The following is an 18,622-nucleotide window of genomic DNA, read 5'->3' as shown; positions in this document are numbered from 1 at the left end:
AGAGAGCGTGCTAGTTCAGGTGGTGCTCCTCAGTAAGTTTCGTAGCCAAAAAGGGTTCTCCTCAACCCTGCAGGACCCTCGGGGAAGGATGGGCGGCCCATAACCCGAAAGTAGTTCTAGGTAAGTATGTTAGGAAAAATACAAATTACTTAAAAATTTGTGATTTGTTCCAACACAGAGTACTTACCTAGAACTACTTTCTTAGGAGACAAACTTTTGGAGGAGGGAGTGTCCTGCAGGGACTAGGGTCTGACGGTTTAGGAGCACGACCAGGCGAAAAAGGGGAACCTCAAAGGGGAACTAGGTTCCGATGACCTCCACTAGAAACTTGAATGAAAATAGGGGAAACTACCCAAAAAACTAACTTAGTGTCTAAGTGGCTTACCTCTGAACCATTACTTCTGAGACGTATTTCTTGTTGAAGACGTATATCCTGGCCGCCAGGGCCTCTTGATTCACGCCCATGCTGGGGATTAAGGGTAAGGTTAAGGATGATAAGGGGGAAAGGTAAGGGATGAAAGTGTGTCTCATGACCTACCACCCCCGGTTTCCCTGGGGCCATGACCTTTAAATCTTTTGCAGCGCTGATATGACTGGGCCAAGGTTGAACCCCGTCCAAGGATTTCCTAGAGCAGTCCTTCAGGTAATGTTCCGTGAAAGTGGACTGTCTGGACCAGGTACCCGCTTTCAGAATTTGGCCCACGGCCATGTTCTTCTCAAACGCCAGGGAGGTGCCTAGACCCCTAATATCATGAGGCCTTGGCCTACCTGGAAGAGGGATTCCCGAAACATCGTAAGCTCTCTTGATCACCTGTCGCAACCAAAAGGAGATCGAGTTCTTAGAGACTGGTTTCTTCACCTGACCGGTTGAGAAAAATAGGCTCTTGATCTCCGGTCGGAGCCTGGAAGTCCTTTCAAGGTATTTTCTTTCTGCTCTGACAGGGCATAAGAGTAAATCTTTAGGGTTGTCCGACCTAGGGATCGCTGGGACTAAAAAGCCCTCGAACCGAGGATCCCAACAGGCTGGGTTCTGCGTTTTTGGCCACAAAGTTAGGGACGAACCGAAAGGAGGCGTCCCGCCATCCTTTTTGAGTGTGAAACCTCGTACGATAATCCGTGCAACTCACCAACCCTCTTCACCGAAGCTAGGGCTAATAGGAAGACCGTTTTGAGGGGGAGTTCCTTATCCAGGATGTCCTTGAGGGGCTCAAAGGGAGGTTCTGATAGGACTTTGAGTACTATGGCTAGGTCCCACTGCGGTACCCTCACCTCCTGTGAGGGGCATGACTGCTCAAAGCTCCTGATGAGCATCGAGATGTGCCGGGAGGATCCCAGTCAATGCCCTTCAGGAGGAAGACTTGACCTAAGGCTGCCCTCACTCCTTTTATTGCTGGAATGGAAGAGCCCAAATCGTCCCTGAGATACACCAGGAAGTCCGCCACATCGTGGATCGAGGCCCTCAAGGGCTTGATATTACGGGAAGCGCACCGTTTCGAGAAGACTGCCCATTTCGCTTGGTAGACAGCGATAGAGGACCGCCTTAAGTAACCCGATTTCCTCGTCGCGGTCCACGATGAGAATCCATCTTTCTTCTGAAGCCGCTCGATAACCTCCACGCGTGAAGGCGGAGGGACCGAAGGTTTTCGTGAAACCTTTGGAAGTGGGGTTGACGAAGAAGGTCTGGCCTGTCCGGGAGCGGCCAAGGAGGAAGAAGGGCCAGTTCTTTTAGGTCTGCGAACCACTCCCTCTCCAGCCACCAAGGCGCGACCAAAGTCATCTGAAGGTTGGCTGTTGTCCTTACTCTGTTGAGGACTTGACGTATCATTCCGAAGGGGGGAAAGGCGTACACATCGAGGCCGTCCCAAGGGTGCTGGAAGGCGTCCTCGAACACCGCTGACGGATCTGGGACTGGAGAACAGAACACGGGGAATTGGGATTTCAGACGTGAGGCGAATAGGTCTACTACTGGGGAACCCTACTTCAGTATGACTGACTGAGCTATGCTTGGGTGTAGAGTCCACTCTGACCCTATTACTTGGCCTACTCTGCTGAGGCCGTCCGCCAGGACGTACCTCTTTCCCGGGATGAACCTTGCTGTGAACTCGATCCCTTCTTCTGCCACCCATTCCAGAAGTTCTGTCGATAACGAGCATAGTTCTTTCGACTTTAGACCCCCTTTCTTCTTAACGTAGGCTACTACTGTGGCGTTGTCGCACATCAACGCTACTGTGTTCCCCCGGAGGAGATGAACGAATTCTCGACTCGCCCTCAGCACAGCCATCATCTCTAGCACGTTTATGTGGTGCTTTGCTTCTTCGCTCGACCATTTTCCCTTTGTCGATTGGTCAAGTAGGTGAGCGCCCCAACCTTCCTTCGACGCATCCGTAAACAATAGGACTTACGGAGGGTCGGGGGCGAAGGGCATCCCCAACTCGGTGTTCCTCCTGTCGTGCCACCATTGCAAGACTACCTTCGTTTCTGGGGAGACCAGAACCAGTTTGTGGGGATTTCTCCCCTAGTTCCAATGTTCCTTCAGGTTCCACTGCAACGCTCGAAGTTTGAGTCTCACTTGTGGCACTAACTTTTCCAAGGACACTAGGTGGCCCAGCAACCTCTGCCAATCCTTGGCCCTCCTGGGTTGGTCCAACCGAAAGGGTTGCAGAACTCGCTCTAGGTTCTCCAATCTCTCCAACGAGGGGAAGGCTCTCACTAGTCGGGTGTCCAGGACCATCCCCAAGTAGGTCATCCTGGTGGAGGGGATTAGCTGGGACTTCTCTACGTTGACCGTGATACCCAATTCCTCGCAGAGAAGAAGTAACTTCTCGCCTTGTTCCTTCAATTCTTCCCTTGAGGCTGAAAGAAGCAACCAATCGTCCAGGTACCGGATCAGACGGATGCCCTGCTCGTGAGCCCAAACGGCAACCGTCGTGAAGACTCTTGTAAACACTTGAGGAGCCGTCGACAGTCCGAAGCAAAGGGTCTTGAATTGTAGTACTCGGGAATCCCACTTTATCCTGAGAAACTTCCTGCTGGAGGGATGGACGGGGATTTGGAAGTAGGCGTCCTTGAGGTCCAGGGATATGAAATCCCCTTCCCTCAAGGCGGCCAACACTGTCTTGGCAGTGTCCATCTTGAACTCGGTTTTCGCCACAAACTTGTTGAGGGCCGACAGGTCTATTACTGGCCTCCATCCCCCTGTTGCCTTCTCCACTAGGAAGAGCCTGCTGTAGAACCCCGGGCCGGGCTCTTCGACTAGTTCCAACGCTCCCTTGGAGATCATGGACGACACTTGTTCCTGCAGAGCTGCCAGTTTCAAGGGGTCCTTGAGAATCAGCCACTCCACCTGAAGGGCTGGAATAAGCGGGGGAAGTTCCGCCAAGAAGGGTAGTCTGTAACCTTCCCTCAGGATTGTCACCATCCAGGGATCCGCACCGTAATCTTGCCATGCTTGCCAAGAGTATCTGAGGCATCCCCCTACTTGAGGCTCTTGTAGGAGTAGGGGGCCTCGCCTCCTATCTCCTTCTGGAGGGGCGTCTGGACCGACCTCTTCTTGAGTTCCCGTAGGACGGTCTAAAGTTAGACTGGGGTGCTGTGGCACCTCCACGGGGGGCTGAGTTGATTGCATCCAGGGAGCCACAGGTGGCTGTCCTCTAGGCTGGGCTGGAGAGGAACGGGAAGTGTGAGGGCCATCCACGGAGGCCCTCCTGTGCGGTGGGCGCCTCATAAGGGGAGGTCTATGGTCTCCCATGTCCTTCATCTTCCTCACCCGTTCCATCGTCTCGTCCACCAACTTAAGGGGGAAAGATTGCCTTGTCCCAGATCGAGGAGTTTCTCAATTTTCTTGCTTCTCGGTCCGGGAGTTTCCTCACTAGTTTGCTAAGAATAGTGTCTCTCTTCCTCAGGACCCAATTGGTAGCCTGGGAGAGAGATTGATAGGATAAAAATTTTAAGGCTTTGCCACCTGAGCTAATTAGCTCTCTCAGTAAGGTTTGGTTTTCTGGCAGGGACAAATCATGAGAGGCCTGAAAGACAACTAACGTCCACCAGTGCAACCAGGAGGACACGTAGAGTAGGTCTTGGGCCATCATGGAGGTCTCCGAAGGGGAAAAACACGCAGGGGCCGTGGACGCTCTGTCTTCAGCGGCACCCTGGTTTAACGAGGTGATGGCTGTTTCCGTTGTGCGGGGTCCTCCCCGACGACCTTCCGGCACGTAAAACCTCTTTTGTGCCCTCAGTCCCGGAAGCAGCTTCGAGGCACTTTGACTCCTAGGGGCATCCGCCAGGCCGTCCAGGAACTTATCAATATGCTCCATACCCAGCCTTACGTCGGGAGCTAAGGGTAGAGCTAAGGTGGGCTTTTGCTGAATAGGGTTCTCCACCAACCTGCTAAGTCCAGAGAGCCAGGTCTGTTCAGTGGTGGGCATTGGTTCATCCAGCCTATGGTGCCGTCGTATGAAGGACAACACTTTGCGATAGGAGGAGATGTCATCCGACAAGCACTCCCCTCCTTCCACTAGGGCCTCCATCACCAGTCCCTCCGCACGAGTATCATCGGTGACAGTAGGGGGAGCAACGTTGGATGGGCCTGCCCGTGTCACGGGCGGACCAGCAGAGGCGAAGGTATCCGTCATGGGATTGCCTTGCCCTGCAGGCATCATCGTATCTGTGGGAATATCCCTAGCCGAAGGGCGCCCTTGGAGCTTAATGAAGTCAGCCAAGGAGCCTGCGGCTGGCGTAACGCCTTCCACTTGACGGAGCGCCTCCCTCCCCAGAGTAGGGGCAGCGGAGGCCTTCGTCAACTTCGGCGGCTCGTGGGGAGCTTGGAAAGGCCTCCCTCGGTGAGGTTCTTGTCCGTAGGGGAGAGACAGTGAGGACGAGGCTCTAGGGAGCCACCCGGAAGCGGCCGCGGCTGTGGTGACCTTAAACAGCTCGCTCCGGGGCACCGTGATACTCACCCAATCCTTAGACTTACTCCTCTTCGCCTTCTTCTTAGATGGTCTGGACTCCTTCTTCTTCTGTCTTGAACGGGAGCGGGACTACTACTTCTTCCTGGACCTCTCGCGCTTCCTCCTCGCGGACCTGGAATCGTCCTCTGATGATGAATCTACGGACGAGGAAGAAGACGAGGAGGAAAGGGAATCCGCCGAACCACCTGAGGCGTCCAACTCCGAGGGGGTTACTCCATGCCGAACCTCTGTTTCCACAGGCTGCATGAAGATGGGCGGAAGAGTCGCCGAGGGCGCTGGGGGGGACCGAGGAACGTTCTTCCGGATGATCCAATGGTCAAACTCCTCTTCTAGTCTGAAGGGTGACCTGCAGGGTGTTTTAGGGATATCCCAAATGACGGGGTCCGAATTTGACGAAAGGCCTTTCTCGGCATCCCCCCTGGCGGCCGAAGTACCTGAAACACACACCCAAGATGGGGGAGAAGAGGTAGTACCTGACTTCCCCCACATCGGGTCTTCGGTAGATACGGGCCCTGCGGGCACCAGGACCTCGTCTCCCACACACTCTCCCGCACTTCCCTCAGGCCCCACACATGCCTGTAATACATCAGAAGCTTCCCCCACAGGTAATTCAGACTCTTGGGGAAGAACAATGGGCCGCTTCCCCGCAACGGACTTACCTCGAACCCTACTCTGGGTAGGGGAAGATGGAAGGGAACCACGTTCCGACGAGGCATCCGGGGACACCAAAGCAGAGGACGCGGTACCTTTCTTGGGCGATTTCTTCTTCTTAGTCCCATAAAGGATCCACTGAATCTCGCCCCAAGACTCGCACTCCGAACACGTGGCAGTAGGAGAGCACACTTTGCCCCTACATGACGAACAACACGAGTGTGGGTCAACCTCGGAATTCGAAAGGAAAGCCCCACAAGACTTACCAGCCACAGGCCCAGGGCAATGGCGTGGATGCTCCATAATGAAAACACTAACACCAAGAGACACAAAGGAAAGGGGTAAGGATACGGGCACAGGAACCACGTGGTAAACACAAAGGGTCGCACTGGGTAAGAGAGCACGCGGCGGGATGTGAATCACGTCGCGACCAGAAACTTACTGAGGAGCACGACCTGAACTAGCACGCTCTCTGATCCCGGGTCGCCTCAGGGGGCGTATCACTCCGCCTGAAGTCACCCATAGAAAATGTGAATAGGGTAAACTACACAAAATTCTGGTCGGTTGAGAAGAGTTACCATTAACTCCTAAGAAAATAGTTCTAGGTATAAGTACTCTGTGTTGGAACAAATGAGTTTTACAATTAACTTTTATTCATTAATAAAAACAGTATGAACTGAATTCAAATATTCATCCTCTACCCTAACCAAAATCCATAGAATGACTATATGAGCCAATTCTGGCTGACAGATATGAAGGTATTCATTATCATCATCTCCTACGCCTATCGACGCAAAGGACCACAATTAGACTTTGCCAGTTGTCTCTATCTTGAGCTTATATCTCAATACTTCTCCATTCATAATCTCTTCATGCTTCATAGTCCCAAGCCATGTGGGCCTGAGTCTTCAAACTCTTCTCGTACATGGTGGAGCCCAGTTAAATGGTTGGTGAACGATCCTCTCTTGCGGAGTGCGAAGAGCATGCCCAAACCATCTCCATCTACCCCTTACCATGATCTCATTCACAAATAAATAAAACTTCAGTTTAATATTGGTTAGCAAACCAGGCAAGTTACCGATGGCCCCCTTGAGAGAGAGAAAAAAAAAAAAAAAAAAAAAAAATCAGTGCAATCAGGAATGCATATGGTCAATAGGAATTCAGTAATTGCCGTAACACTCATCGGGTTCAAGATACTAAAGAGAATTGCGGCATATTGCGCAGCAAATAAATCGTGTCGACACGAGAAGAGTTACAGATGGCTTCAGACTGTTGGAACCTAGATATATGTCTACTTTAGGCTCCAGAGCCTTTAAATATGTGGCCCAAAGACTATATAATAAGGTCCCACGAAACATTCAAATGATTGAAGACATTCAGGCTTTCAAGAGGAAACTGAAGACTTTCTTATTTAAAGGCTTACAACAGTGACGATTTAACAGTAAATGAACAATACGTGATCTGAAACGATAAATAATCTGAACAAACAAGGTAAAACGACAGCGGAGGTCCTGTAGAGAGTGGGGTTCTCCTGCTGTATAGGAGCGGAAAAGCAGCCATCAAATGAAAATGAAAATATTATTATAATCTAAAAAAATCCTAAAATAAACTTATAGGAACTTACAATCATAGAAAACTTATAAAAGTAATTTCCAATGAGAAGTACAGTACATTTAGACTCAAACCCAAACACTTAACCATTGTAGTTTTTATATTAGTCTAAGAGAAGTTTAGTTTTCAGACCTTATCAACCTTTTAAACTGATGTGGAATATTTCTGTTAGAAGTTTTATACACCTGGTCTCTCGTAAAATAAAATACCATTTTTAAAGCATATCGTAATTTATTACGTCATTTCAGTGAAAATGGCGAGCTACATATTCATATTCAAAGACTTAACATCGAGATGTATCAGGTTTATTCTAAATTCTAAGATTCAGAGGTTTCACATTCTAACCCTATTATCAATTACATAAGGATCGATAAATCTTTTTAACCTAATTGCAATGTACATTCTACAGACTTCCAATACGGTAAAAGCATTATAACAATTCTATGTTAACCACAATACTGTAAAAGCACATAAAAAGCTCAAGGAGACTTTGAAACTCTTTGGTTTCGCTGAACAAGCTAATCTTTATCTACAAGACAAACATCATTAAGTTACTGTCTGCATAATTCCTCACCAAACTCCTCCAGCTTCACAGGAAGTATATGGATAAAAAAACTAAACTTTACAAGTATATGCATAAAAAAAAACAGATTAAACTTTCATATAGAGATCAATAACATCAGTTTGAATTAAACTATCAATTCAAAAGGAGTACTGATCTATACCGACATTACATTGAATATGGGAAAAAAAAGAGGCTACAAAAATGTTACACACATAACTAAGACATTAAAGATATTAGGTAGACTTTTCCTCGCTGTGCTTCTTAAGAGAAGCATCTAAGTACTACGAACCTTATACAGTATTTTGACATACGAATTTCCACACAACAAATTACTGGATCCTTTTTTTCTTTCTATAAGGTCAAATTTTCTTGTGAAACATTTCCCTAGCCTATTTCCTCTACAGTCTTCAACTCTTTATTCACAAATTTCATAAATTTCTTTTAGCACACTTAACATACTGAGTGACAATTTCAATGTGTGCACAGTACAAATTGTATATAAATCTATACTGAAAAAATATAAAATCATTTGACAGATATACTTTAAATTGTAAAGAAATTTGAACTTTTTACAAGTGGTCATATAGCAGCCCTAAACGTCTATATGTTTCTCTTTAGCACTTTGAAGAGCAACTAGCTTCTATATTCTCTGGAATGTACAAATTACCTTGCTCTTTTTCTGACGAAAATGCGGAATAATTTTCAGTGTTCCCGGACTCATCCCCGAAAATACAGCTTTCACTAAAATTAGAAAAATCTATGCTCTCACTTACACTATCAATTTCTCCAGTGAAATTGAGATGTTCCGGTGCATTCTGCTCCATTAAATCAAAGTCATTAAGCAGGAATTCCTCAGGCATTAAATCTTCATAGTCTTCCTCGATGTCATCAACTAGTTCTTCTTTGATATCAATTGCCATGTCTTCGACAAAATATTCCTTTTCTTCTTTCAAATACTTATTAGTATCCTCTAACCTGACAGACTCAATGGACAGGATGCCATCATCTTCGTTGGTTTCCACAGCACATTCGTAAACCTCTTCCTCGCACTCCCCGGAAAACATGGAGCTTTCCCTCATGTGGAACATCGTGTGGGCTTTCAAAGAAGTATCGTAAATGAAACCTTTATCGCATATGGAACACTTGTACGGTAAATCAACAGTGATGTCCCTCCCACTTGACGTGAGACTTTTCGGATGAAACTGATTAGGATTGGCATTGTGAATTTCTCTGATATGTTTTCTGACGGTGTAATCCCTTTTGAAAAACTTCTGACACAATGGGCACTTGAAAGGTTTCTCCTGGGAATGCCTTATCATGTGGGAATCTAAATGACTCCCAGATAAAGCAACCTTTCCACAGATGTGGCATACAAAATTGCTTTTTCCAAACAAAGATCTATTGTCAAGAGTGCTGTCATCTTCATTCCCTTCCAAATTAATGTTTTCGCAAACTTTTGGGGTCTCAGCAACACCTTCCTCGCTGTCGCAGAATTCCTGAGATGGCAATTTTTCTGTACATACATCTGATTTTACATTTTCTGATGACTTGCTTTCAATTCTTTTCTCCAACTCGGGGGAATCAATATTTTCTATTTTATTCCTGTGGAAAATATGACAATGCTTCTTTAAAGAGGACATTTGCGTAAATGCTGACCCACAATCTTCACACCTAAATCTCTTCCCAAGTTGATGTACTGTCATGTGTCTTTTCAACCTCTGTGCACTTCTTGCACCTTTATGGCAAATTTCACATTTAAATCTTTGCTCTAAATGCACTTCCATATGCAGTTTGATGTACTTCATGTATCTGAAGCCTTTGCCACAAATACTACATATGAATGGTTTTGCCTTGGAATTATCTACAATAGTATTAGCTGCAACATAATCTTTGAGGTTTTCATCATTGATATCATTTGTGCTTCCTGGTGATTCTATACCAGAAGATGAAGGTAACACTTCACATATTTTCCTCTTTTTCATGCTAACTTTGCTGCCTTCCTCTGCTTTCAAACCATGAGAAATTCCCCTGTCACCTTTAGTTCGTAATCCTCTTAGAGGAGCAGGTGGTGTAGCTGAGGCCTCGCTTCCAAGTCCTTCATTCTCGTTTGATTCGTTGATGTCAACTTTATCCGTTTCCTGCAGTTTGTACTGACAACTACCATCACACTTAAATCCACAATAGGAACATTTACCTTCCAATTCAGGGTGGTGAATTCTCATGTGTTTACGGTAAGAAGACCGACTTTTATACTTCTTAACGCAAATGCCACATCTATTTTTAGTCTGTTGCGAATGAATCCTTTGATGCTTGCGAAAACTTTTGTGGGTGGGCAGATATTTTCCGCACATGCGACATGACAAATTAATGTCCCTCTCTTGGGCCTTTGTAACTATATTTTGCATTCCAGTATTATTCTCCCATTTAGTCTGAGAATTACCATCAGATGATATTTCCTGCTTGGTTACTTTTCCGCGGCCCTGGCTATCAGAATCTAAAACATTTTCATGGCTCTGAGTGTGTATCAAGAATTCTTTCTTATAATAATATCTTCTACTACAGAAAGCACACTTGTAATCCTTTTCTGAATGTTTGGCCATATGATAGACACAAATTGATCTATATTTGAACACTTTGCAGCAATATTTGCAAGTTCTTGATTCTAACTTGATCTTATGATACTCTTGACTAGGACCAACAGCCTTCTCTGGAGAAATGTTTGAATCTCTGGAAAGAGTCGATGTTTCTCCTTCCCATTTAGTGTAATCAATAGAATCCCTTGAAGAAGAAGCCAAATTAAAATCTGATGTTACTGAATTATCAACAATGTGACTATCAGCATTATTTGAAGGTGAAGGATCATGTTCTTGAGTTGTTAAATCACATCCATTTGAATGTGAGCTGTAGCTGTCACCGATGGTAATCTTTGAGTGCACATGAACATGACGATCTAAGGCCCATTTCGACTTGAAATTTTTGTTACATTTACTACACCTTATTGGATGACCCACATCATCAGCTTTACCGTTCACATCAGCTTTATCCTTCACATCATCTAGTTCAGTTTTCCCAAGGGCTTCAACTTCCCCTTTATCACGGTGGCCCCTCATATGGGTAACGAAATTGCCTCTATGAGCCATCAGTTTACCACATAACTTACACTCGACCTTCATGTGTCCTGACTTCGTCCTCTTCATCCCCATGTAGTCAAAAAGTTTACTCTGCTCAGTGCTTTGTTCCAACTCTCCTTCCGCCTTACTAGTGGGCTCTTTAGGTATATTCTTATCCTTTTTCCCCATAGCATTTTTATATTCATGAGACCATATGTGTACTTTGTAATTGCCACTATGTCTAAATTTCTTGCCACATATTTTACAACTGTGCTTCTTTTCATTTGATAGAAATGCAGAGTTTTCACCCTCCTCCTCTAATATTTCATCCTCCTCTTCGTGAGAGCGCAAGTGTAATCTGAAACTTTCATCATCACTAAATTTTCCCGTACATATGTGACATTTATACTGATCCTCTGAAGATTTTTTTGATGGTTCTATTTCCTTCTTACTAATCCCATCAGAATGTACTTTTAAGTGGACCGCTAAATCGCACGATTTGCTAAATTTTGTACCACATATTTCACAAGCATGGACCTTTTTATCTAAATGCAAATTCTTTCTTTCTTTTGGACTATATATGTGACTGCTCATACTTGATAAATCATCAACATCGGGACCAGAGTAATCATCCCTCTTAATACCACCATCCTTCACAGACAATTCTTCTTGCTCCTTTTTATGCCTGTGTTTTTCATGAGATTTCAGTGTATAAGCTGTGGTAAATGTACTATCACACAAGTTACAGTAATAAGGCCTGTTATTTAAGTGAGTCCTTACATGGCTTTGAAGTCCGCACGCTTTCCGAAACTGTAAGCCGCACATGTTGCAAGAAAGATCACTCAAATTGACTAAATCGTTGTATTGGCCTTCAACTAATGCTCCACTTTTAGTGCTTGTTTCACTTTTATTATTTGTATTTTCAGTTTCTTTCTGTTCCTTAAAACTGACTTCTCCCTCATCATTACTCTTCACTGCAACCTTCTTTCTGTGACAAAGTCTTTCGTGCTTTTCCAGAACAACACTTGATTTGAATGTTCTGCTACAAAGACTACAACAATAGGATCTACTGTTCAAATGTACTCTAAGATGACTACCCAAACTACACGGTCTCTGAAATGTTAACCCGCAAAATGTGCAAGGATGATACAAGGAAGAACCCGTCTTAACTTCACTCCCTTTACTGTCATTAAACGAAGCCAGATCATCAACATCCTCGTTATGCCTTTCCAAAGGCTTCTCTTGATCAACCTTAATGGTTGGCTTTTTCAATTTACCTACTGATGACTTTTTTTTATGACTTCTACTTTTGTGCATTTCCATGGTGACGAGAGAATTAAATCTCCTGCCGCAAAAGTTGCAACTGTAGGGACGGGCCATCGAATGGGTCCTCATGTGACTTGCTAAACCACATGACTTCTGAAATTCCATTCCACAGATAGAACAAACATTTGACTTTTCCCCTGGAACCGTTTCTTTCACCACTTCATCGCCTACTCCACTCCCCATATCTAAATGCTCATTAAAAGTTGGCATATCATTTGGCTTTTCTTGCTCAATGAAACGGGAAGATTTCTCTGAAATAGATCTGCTCAAAAATTTTCTTTGGAGATGACATTTTTTGTGCTTTTTCAATTTCCCTTTGGAAGAAAAGACCCTCAAACAAACATTGCATTCATATCGCACGCTTCCGTGAATTTTCATGTGCCTTGCAAACCCAGAGGGTCTTTTAAATTCTATCTTACATATGATGCAATAACATATTTTTCGTTGCGAAATCGAACTCTTTAGATTCGTTTGCGGCTGTCCTAATAATCTCTCATTTTCGGCCAATGACCCGGTATACATGGAATCAGAGGCAAAATTGCTGTTAAGTCCATAAATTTCGTCACTATCTGGTGTTTCTTCAGTGAATGAATTCTTCTCTACAGTACCAAACTTATCTACAGCTTCATCAAGTCCAAGTTGAAAATCACCGTGATTCATTTGAAGATGGTGAATAAATGCACTTTTTCCCAGGCATTTATTCAAACAAATATTACACGTATATTCAACACTTTCTGACAAAGATTTCTCACTGCTCCTACTGATCTCATCATCTAATGACACATTGTTCAATACCTCAGGCGAGCCTCTCACATCTTCGATTCTACAACCTTCCTTAAACCTTTCTCCGTTAAAACCACTATCATCACTGACTTCCTCTGATACATTAGGCGATCCCACTTCAGTGTTGTCCATTTCCATTGTATTTTTCAATCTGTGAATCTTCTGATGTTTATAAAGTTTGACCTTATTTGTAAAAACAAGACTACACATCCTACACGTATATCGCTTGAAGTATGAGTGGACCTTTTGGTGAAGTACTAAGCTGTTATTCCTTGAGCATTTTTTCCCACATGTTGGGCAGACATACCTTCCTCCTCCTCCTGATCTATCAACAGTACCAGTAAGTAATTCTAAATCGCTGACATCTCTGGCATCAGCTACTATCCTATGGTCTTCTGATTCTTTAAGAATTTCATTCACATTATTTCGAATCACTAAAGGAGGAGGTTTTCCTTCTCTGTTAGCTTCTCCCTTATCATTTTCATATCTTTTATATTTGCATGCATGGTCCTGAAGTTTTATTTCACTTGAAAAGGTCAGAGAGCAAAACCTGCAGTTGTATTCCTCAGATGCTACATCAGACTCGGTACATTTTTCATTCTTAGAATGAAAACTGTAACCATTAACACCACAGCTTTCTTTGACATCTTCAACATTACACTTTTCTTTTTCTTTGTCTGTTACAGAGGACAATTTCGCTTCCATGTCAAACACTTCATCCCCACTTTTACTCTGTTCATGTACACTCTGATGCTTAAGGTACTTAAGCCTACTCGTAAAAGTAAGTCTGCAGAAACTACAATCGTAGCCCTTGTGCGATAAATGCATCTTTTGGTGAAGTATGAGGCTATTGATTGTTTTGCACTGCTTACCACATACTCCGCACTGATACCTTTCTGATTCTATACCACTAGGCCCATGACTTTCCATCTTTTGACGGCTATATGAACTCGGATCTCTTTCACTGACAGTGTTATCGCTAAGCATCTCCGAAGGTTTTTCCTTGAGAGTGAAACTCCAACTCAGGTCTATTTGCATATTCTGATCACCTTCCAAGGTGTTATCATACATTACTTCATCCTCCCCATTCATATCTCTTTCTCCCTCATCTAATATAGAAGACTGTTCGTCGGCACTCGACAAACTTTCAATTTTTTCTATGTTCCTGTGCTCTCTTTCGTGCTGGCGTAATTTAATCAGATCAGGGAAAGTTAAATCACACAAACTGCATTTGCAACTCTCAAAAGGTTTATGGTATTTCACATGGAGCGCAAGACTGCTCTTCTTCTTGCATCTCATGCCACAAATGCCACAGACAAACTTTTCAGATTTTAGTCTAAAGGAATCACAGTCTTCAGTCTCTGAACAAACAACACTGTTATTCTGTTCCCTCAATTCACCAACAGTTGGATCTCCAACAATCTCAGAATTATTCCAGAGTTCACTGGTCTCCATACCGGATGACATGTCTGGCTCCTTACAGCCATTTTTTAAGTTATTACTAAAAGAATTGTCTCTATAATGCGCATCCAACTTAACTTTTTTTGTGAATGTCGATTCACAAATATGGTTACCGTCAGCGGCACTTTCATCAACAATTTCCGATGTGTGTGTTTCTGTTCTTTCACCGTTATCAAGTTCACCTTCATCACTCGTAAATTCACCTTTAGCACTTAATCTCTGGAATAGCTGTAGCTCGTGTTTATGGTTATACTTTTTCATATGCTTTCTCAGCTTTAACTTACTGCCATACTTCCGATCACAAAATTCACACTTATATTTACGATTAGCTGAGTGAATTTTGAGATGGAGTGTATAAGAACCTCTGGTTTTGCAAACTTTTCCACAGAAGGGACAATTCATTTTGGCTCCATCATTCTCTTTAGCCTCTAATTTTCCATCATCATATAAAGGGGAGAGATTCCCCACCCTCTCCCTACTTTCAGCATCACGATCAAATACCATTTGTGATCCTTCTCCAGCAGAAACTCCAATTTCTTGCTCGTTTTGTGTGTGATTTTTCAAATGCCGATGTAAAGAATCTTTGGAAACGAAAGTTAACTGACACAGATCGCACCTGAACAGTCGGTTTTTTGAATGCACAGCAGAGTGTCTTACAAGGCCACTCTTCTTGATAAATTTCCTCCCGCAATCGATGCAATCGTAATTCATCGCTTTTGTAACGTGCGTATTCATGTGATTGGCAAGATCAGAATCGAACAGAAAGTCAACCCAACAAACAGAACATCGGAACTTTTGATTCTCTCCGTGCTCTGCCATGTGTTTCCTCAAGTAATTCTTCTGGCTAAAACTCTCGCCACATACATTGCAAATGTGGAAGCGTCCCTCGACATGCGTTGACATGTGCACTTCGAGACTGCCGCGAGTTAAGAACTGCTCGTTGCAAATGATGCATGTAAAACCTGAATACGAACTGTCATCTACAACGTTGTCTCTAGTAAGGGGATCAGAATTCTCACTGCCTCTAACTTCAGATTCATTTACTATTTCATCATGAAATCCAGTTTCTTGTGCACCACTTTCAGTAATATACACAGTTACCTCTTTTACTCTATTTTGAAATACTTCACTGCTCCCTTCAATAATTCGGTCCTCCTTATTCCCACCAACGTTTGACACTTCTCCCCCAACCACTGCATAGTTTGATGATGTCGAGCATTCGCTAAAGGCCACAGACTCTTCAGAAAAAGTTTCTTCAGTGCTACCCATTCTAGAACTGGTGCCATTCATACCATGCTGGTCAACTGCAGTTGAAATAACGGAAGTACTCGATTCGCTGTTGGGTAGAACGCCACTTCTAGCATAAGAAGAACATTCGTCGTTCGTAATTTGAGTACCCTGATCACCAAAAACAGACAAATCCCCTTCGCAGTCACGAAGAGGATCAGAGTTTTGATTATTACCATTTGTAGTGCCTTCTAAATCATGCCCAAGCCTCCTCTCTGTATCTTCCTCTTCATTACTGTCAGTTATAAAAACAGTAACATCATCAATACTATTTACCAGAGTTCCTTCGTTGTCATTACACGATGACCCTACTGCAACGTGAGTCTTCATATGCGAAGCTAAATTACTCGGACTGGAAAACAGTAACTTGCATATTGTGCAACAGTGTAAGCCAGGATTTATGTTCCCCTGTAAGGCTCCTTTTGTGCTCTCTAGAGTTTTATGTTTGCTACTGCTTTCACCATACTTCCCAGCATGAGTTTCCAGATGACTGTTCAAGAAAGTTTGTTTTAAAATAACCTTGTTGCATAGCACGCACTTGTAAATCTTGTCCCACCTATGATAAAACAAATGATCTTCAAGTTCAACAAAATTATCAATTTCTTTGTTACACAATCTACACGCGCTGTCGCTGACCTGCGCGTGTCCCGACCGCATGTGTTTCCTGCACTTGGCCAGACTGAAATATTTCTTTGGACACAAGACACACCTGAACATCTTCCTGAATAAGTGCTCCTCCATGTGTTCCTCTAGCTTCCGTTTTGACGAATACACTTTCCTACATATCAAACAAGTTTCCTTTGTAGCATCTACATCATCTACAATCACTTTGCCAGATGAACTATTCTTTGACTGCAAAATACTATTACCACTTTCTTTGTATTGACAAACGTTACTTGAAGATATTTTAGTAGGCAAAATTTTATTCTCAGACTTGCCGACCAACTGACCTACGTTCTTCTCTTCATGGATTTCGTCAATACTTGACAATCCACATTTCTTGTTTTTCAAGTGCCGGTATAAATTGGATCTATTGGAAAATGACGTCCCACAGTTTTGACACTGTATTCTTTTCTTGACAACCTCAGCGTTAGAATCATATTTTCCTCCATCTATTTTATCACTAGGATAAGATAAAGAAACATTATGTACAGACTCCGAATTGTCGCATTTTCTCTCGACACTTTCCATGCGATCCGAAATAACACAGGTGTTCTTTGCTAAGTGGCTGTTAAGTGCTTGTTTATGATTGAACCCTAAGCTACATCTTACACACTTGTATTTCCTATCCTCAGCATGCTGCTTCAAGTGACGTTTCATAAAGTGACCGTGAACTAATCGGTGACAAATTGAGCACCTGCTTGTTGCCAATCTTTGCTTTTTGACACTAGCTTTCTCTATGACTTCATTTACTTTGGAAACTTCTCGACTGACTACTCCCATTACAGGGTTAGACTGACGGACCCTGATAGGGGGACCCAGCTTACATCTCTTGAACCGCTGGTGCTTTGTCATATTACCTTTCAAGTTAAACCCACAACCACAAGATTCGCACTTAAATGGTCTTTCTTCTGTGTGCATCTGCTTGTGTCTCTTTACCATATTCTTATTTATATATCTATGACAAATCTCACACTCTACTGTCTTGATTTCGCATGACCTAGCAGAACTATTTAGAGCTTTTCTTTCATAACTGACAATGAATGGCACTTGGCTACAGTCATTTCTACTCCTGTGACTCACCAGATCATTCTTCTGAAAGAAAACCACTCTACACAACTCGCATCTGAATTTCTTATTTTCTCTCGCGTGTTGCTTCAGATGCTGATCAAACACTTCGGCAGGATACCTCCCACGGCAAACTTCACATTCGACATCCTTCTTTTCTTGTTCTTTGGAAGGATCCACCGTTTCCAAAATTGCTTCACTGCTTTTCTGAGATGGAACAGCCATACAAGCGTCCCCTGAGGTCTCCTGGTTCACTATATTTCCTTCTTGAAGCACCGCAGTTGGAATAGATTCTTTTAATACACTAACTGCTTCAGTTAAAATGGACTCGGACCCATGATCTCTCTGAAGCTTTAATGGCTTGCATGTATGTGTAATTACATGTCTCTTAAGTGCACATTTATGAGTAAAACCTAAGCCACATGAATTGCATACATAAGCCCTATCTTCAGAATGTTGTTTCAAGTGTCTCTTAAGATGTTGACTCCACACTTTTCTTTTACAGACCCCACACACCGCCATCTCTCTTTTCCTTAGTCCACCCATTTTTCACATCAATCAAACACAGTGCTGTGCTTCTAAAACATGCGAAACCTAACCATGATAAACAATTGGTTTACTATGGTCATGTTTACGATGTTTTGCATTTGCCAATACTGTAATGGCATTGTTGAGAAATTAAGTTTTGTGCCTAGAAACATACTCAAGGGTTACTGAAACCTCTTCCTAGCCCTACGGAGGAAATATTTACATAACACTAATACACTAAAATTCACATTCTGATGCCCTACCAAAATACATTAATTATACTATCGTTATTTCCAATGGGATCATTCATTGGTTACACTTTTGTTTTGGCTATTTTGACCATTATACACATCCTTCTAAAATGTTTCCCTAACTTCCATATTGGGAGACTTCATTTTGGTTTTATTATCATTTTGTTTGCTGTTATCTGGGCTAACTGTTTGCAAATAATGTCCTCATAACTTTGTGGTACGCAAGGCCTGACCATTTTTTTTCTCTCAGAAGTACCACGAGAAGGCACTTAATTACAGTACGTCAACCTGCAAGAGAGCAGAAAACACACTGTATGAGAGCGAGTATATCAACCTGGGACTGTAACTTATACT

At 43.4% G+C, this 18,622-nt stretch overlaps 1 protein-coding gene across 4 annotated transcripts in view; it reads right to left on the bottom strand.

Annotated features, from left to right (window-relative positions):
* Positions 1–18,622, bottom strand: part of LOC137618269 (uncharacterized) — a 61,355-nt gene that overhangs the window by 28,040 nt on the left and 14,693 nt on the right. For 2 of the 4 annotated variants that reach the window (XM_068348438.1, XM_068348439.1), the window contains exon 4: positions 7,441–18,556. The exons of the other annotated variants lie outside the window; for them this stretch is intronic. In XM_068348438.1, the coding sequence (XP_068204539.1) occupies positions 8,409–18,035 (9,627 nt within the window). In that variant the 5' untranslated portion in view covers positions 18,036–18,556 and the 3' untranslated portion in view covers positions 7,441–8,408. Of the gene's footprint in view, positions 1–7,440; positions 18,557–18,622 lie in introns of those variants that run through there. 4 annotated transcript variants of the gene reach the window in all.

The sequence above is a fragment of the Palaemon carinicauda genome, chromosome 24, assembly GCF_036898095.1.
Source record: "Palaemon carinicauda isolate YSFRI2023 chromosome 24, ASM3689809v2, whole genome shotgun sequence".
In the NCBI taxonomy this organism is placed as follows: Eukaryota; Metazoa; Arthropoda; class Malacostraca; order Decapoda; family Palaemonidae; genus Palaemon; species Palaemon carinicauda.
Note: the sequence above shows the minus strand (reverse complement) of the source record. Positions and strands in the feature narration are given on the sequence as shown.